General features: G+C 53.1%; 1 protein-coding gene across 1 annotated transcript; it reads right to left on the bottom strand.

Moving 5' to 3' along the window:
- Window positions 1-204: 204 nt before the first annotated feature.
- LOC112113333 (probable G-protein coupled receptor 33) lies at window positions 205-2,553 on the bottom strand. The gene is given in 4 exon segments (XM_029913649.1): window positions 205-1,254; window positions 2,371-2,431; window positions 2,433-2,520; window positions 2,523-2,553. Coding segments are annotated over 4 exon segments (1,230 nt in total).
- Between the last annotated feature and the right edge of the window lie 1,277 nt (window positions 2,554-3,830).

The following is a 3,830-nucleotide window of genomic DNA, read 5'->3' as shown; positions in this document are numbered from 1 at the left end:
GCCACTGGACTGCTGGGTGACCTTGGCCAAGTCACTTCCCCACTAGAACGTATGGGACCTAGAACGTATGGGAATCTAGAATCCAGGGACACTGAGGGGTTTATAAACATTGAGATACCTCGATCCCATCAGGTTTCAGAACCAGCAGGAATCTAGGAACAAAGGGGATGCCAAGTTTTCAACTCTCCCTAAGTCTGGGTACCTTCAGACCATCTCTTCTTTTGAGTTCTCAACTTCTGACCCCTGTCTTCCATTAGACTCAGGGGCACTGAGATCATCGACAAAAGCCTCTTTGGCCAGAGTGAGAAGAGACGTCCTGAAGACCTGCCAGAACTTCTCCCCCACAAAGAGGTAGAGGATGGGGGTGAAGCAGGCATTGAAACAGGATGTTAAGGTGTAAATTACCAAGAGGGCGTCTGTCACTGACTCTGGCACCTCCTTCTCATAGAGCTTCAAGCCGTGGTAGAGGTGGTAGGGCAGCCAGCCAAGGAAGAAGGAAACCATCGTGGCCATCATGACTTTGAAGGGCTTCCCTGCCCATGTCAGTTTCTTCTCCTTCATCTTCATCCCCACGCGGACATAGCATCCCACGATGGTGCAGAAGGGCAGCAGGAATCCCAGCAGGAACCGGACCATGAAGATGGCCAGGTGGACCCGTCTGCCCAGGTTCCGCGTCTCAGCTCCATTCCAGTTCCCGGAGATGTTGTAATTATTGATGCAGGTAATCCTGCTCCTGTCCACCACGCGGGTCTCCCGGAAAGCCAAGTAGGGAGCACTGAGACTGAAGGAGGCCAGCCACACGCCCATGACCAGCTTCCATGCCCGGGGCATGGTGCGGTGATTCCGCGACCAAATGGGATGGTGAGTGAGGGTGTAGCGGTCCAGACTGATGAGTGTGAGAAGGAAGACGGAGGAGAACATGCCCATGGAACCGAAGGCATTGAGAAGCTTGCACATGGCCATGCCAAAGACCCAGTGGAAACCCAAGAGGACGTAGACGGCGAAGAAGGGGATCAGCATGGTGAAGAGAAGGTAGCAGGAGATCAGGTGAAGGAACCAGAGCGTGGTCACCGTCCTCCTCATCTTCAGCCCCAGCACCCACAGGAACATCCCGTTCCCCACCACACCCACCAGGAAGGTGATGAAGAGCAAAACAGCAGAGGCCAGGTGAGAGATCTTCGTGATCTCTGTGGTCTTGCTGGAATTTGCCACTGTGGTTGGTGGGAGTGCCATGATATCTTGTTCCATGGTACCCTGGGAAGAGACAGAAGAGGGGTTGGAAGGGATGACAGTGGAGGCAAAAAGGGAGAGTGGAAGAGAAGTGATTAATACCAGATTGGGGTAGGAAGGTAACATTGGACAGGACCTCACTGGGCACCCTTTGGTCCTCCAGAATATCCAGGCTGGATATTCTCAGAAACTGGGCTATAGCTGGTGGAACTCACTGCTACAGGATAGAGCTGTGAGCAATAGAGGAGGACAAGGGGGATAGCAGACTTGGGAGGAGTGGAGAAGGGGACACTCTAGTAGATCAAACATACAGCTATGCAGAGAATACCACATAGCTGTGATCTGGATGTGTGGCTGGCTCAAGGGAACAGGGAATGGGTCCTGGGGCCTTTCCCCTCTAGGGTGGCCAGCTCCAATCTGGCCCCAGGGCAGGGGATCAGGCCTACTCAGTTGGGGGTGCGGGGGAATTGGTGCTGTTGACTCCTAGCATGCAGGAGCTGGTGCCAGTGGAACTCACTGCTACAAGGAAGACAAAACCGCCCCTCCCCCACCCATCTCTTGTGCTTATCTGCCAGCCACAGGAACTGCTGCTACACCCTGACTCATGAGAGTTTGCAGGGTCCTTCTCACCCTCATTGTAACACAGGAAACCTCAATCCACAGCCTCATTAGCTCTGTAGAAAGGCCTAATGATTAGAGAATGCTGGAGGGGCTGGGAGGCAAGACTCTTGGGCGCTGGGAGGGACGTGGGATCCTGTTTCTTAGATTCTTCTAATGGGGAGCACCTCATCTGATTAACATGAAACAAGAGCGAAAATTCACCCACATTACAGATCTCACCTACTATCTCTGTCTACTGAGTGCCCCATGTTAACCCCAGTGCTACCCAATGGCAGGGAGTCTCACAGGCCAACACCACCGATACCCAGTGGCAGGGAGTTTCACAGGCCAACACCACCGATACCCAGTGGCAGGGAGTTTCACAGGCTAACACCACTGATACTCCATGGCAGGGAATCGAACTGGTTTGCCTTTACAATAGCAATAGCAAATGTCTGTGGTTTCTAGGTGGCCTTAGCAGGGAAATTCCCCTTCAAACCCAACAACGTCAGACTCACCTGGGCAGCAAGTGGTGAAAACACATACCCAGCCCAGAGACTCGAATGATGTGTATTTGCCCAGCAAAGCGTCTGTTTGTCTGTCCCCGCCTCAGTACTGCCCTGTGTGTTGAGTTCACTCCTCTTAACTCTGTGTCTACTACATGCTCCGCCCCCACTTGCTCTCTAAATAGAAAAGCTGCAAACCATAAAGGGAAATGATCATTCGGACACTGTCGTAGCAGAGCAACCACCTAAGAAACAGCCATTGCTTTAAAACTAGCCCCCATGCCTCTGCCAGACCCAGGGCTAGAACCCAGTGGGTGGTCTAGTCATGGCCAGAAGCCCCACCTTGCTAGGCACTGTATAAAGAGAGAGGGTAAAAAGACAGATCTTGCATGAGGGAGCTTACTGTCAGGGTCGATAGAGACCTGGACCAGGTCTCAGGAGGCCTTGGTACTATTCCTGGCTCTGCCACTGGCAGACTGAATGCTCTGGGGCAAGTCACTGCCGCATTCTGTGCCTCAGGCCTGGTCTACACTAGGCTTTTATGTCGAATTTAGCGCCGTTATATCGAATTAACCCTGCACCCGTCCACACCACGAAGCTATTTAGTTCGACATAGAGCGCTCTTTAAATCTATTTCTGTAAACCTCCCCAACGAGAGGAGTAGCGCTAAATTCGACATGGCCATGTCGAATTAGGGTAGGTGTGGATGGAATTCGACGCTAATAGCTCCGGGAGCTATCCCACAGTGCACCACTCTGTTGACGCTCTGGACAGCAGTCCGAGCTCGGATGCTCTGACCAGCCACACCCCGGGAAAATTTGAATTCCTTTTCCTGTCTGGGCAGTTTGAATCGCAGTTTCTGTTTTGACACCGTGGCGAGCTCAGCAGCAGTGGCAACGATGCAGAGCTCTCCAGCAGAGATGGCCGTGCAATCTCAGACTAGAAAGAGGGCCCCAGCATGGACTGATCGGGAAGTCTTGGATCTCATCGCTGTGGGGAGATGAGTCCGTGCTTTCCGAGCTGCGCTCCAAAAGACGGAATGCAAAGACCTATGAGAAGATCTCTAAAGCCATGGCAGAGAGAGGATACAGCCGGGATGCAACGCAGTGCCGCGTGAAAATCAAGGAGCTGAGACAAGGCTACCAGAAGACCAAAGAGGCAAACGGACGCTCCGGATCCCAGCCCCACACATCCCGTTTCTACGAGGCACTGCATTCCATCCTAGGTGCGGCCGCCACCACTACCCCACCCCTGACCGTGGACTCTGAGGATGGGATATTGTCCGCGGCCGGTTCCTCAGCGGACGGGGAAGAGGAGGAAGGAGATGAGGAGGACGAGGCAGTCGACAGCGCTTACAACGCTGATTTGCCCGACAGCCAGGAGCTCTTCATCACCCTCACAGAGATCCCCTACCAACCCTCCCCAGCCGTTATCCCAGACACAGATTCAGGGGAAGGATCAAGCAGTAAGTGTTTTAAATATCTAAACATTTAT

The sequence above is a fragment of the Terrapene carolina genome, unplaced genomic scaffold (genome assembly GCF_002925995.2).
Source record: "Terrapene carolina triunguis isolate 2854851 unplaced genomic scaffold, T_m_triunguis-2.0 Scaffold771, whole genome shotgun sequence".
Lineage (NCBI taxonomy): Eukaryota > Metazoa > Chordata > Testudines > Emydidae > Terrapene > Terrapene triunguis.
This window is presented reverse-complemented; position numbering and strand designations above follow the sequence as displayed.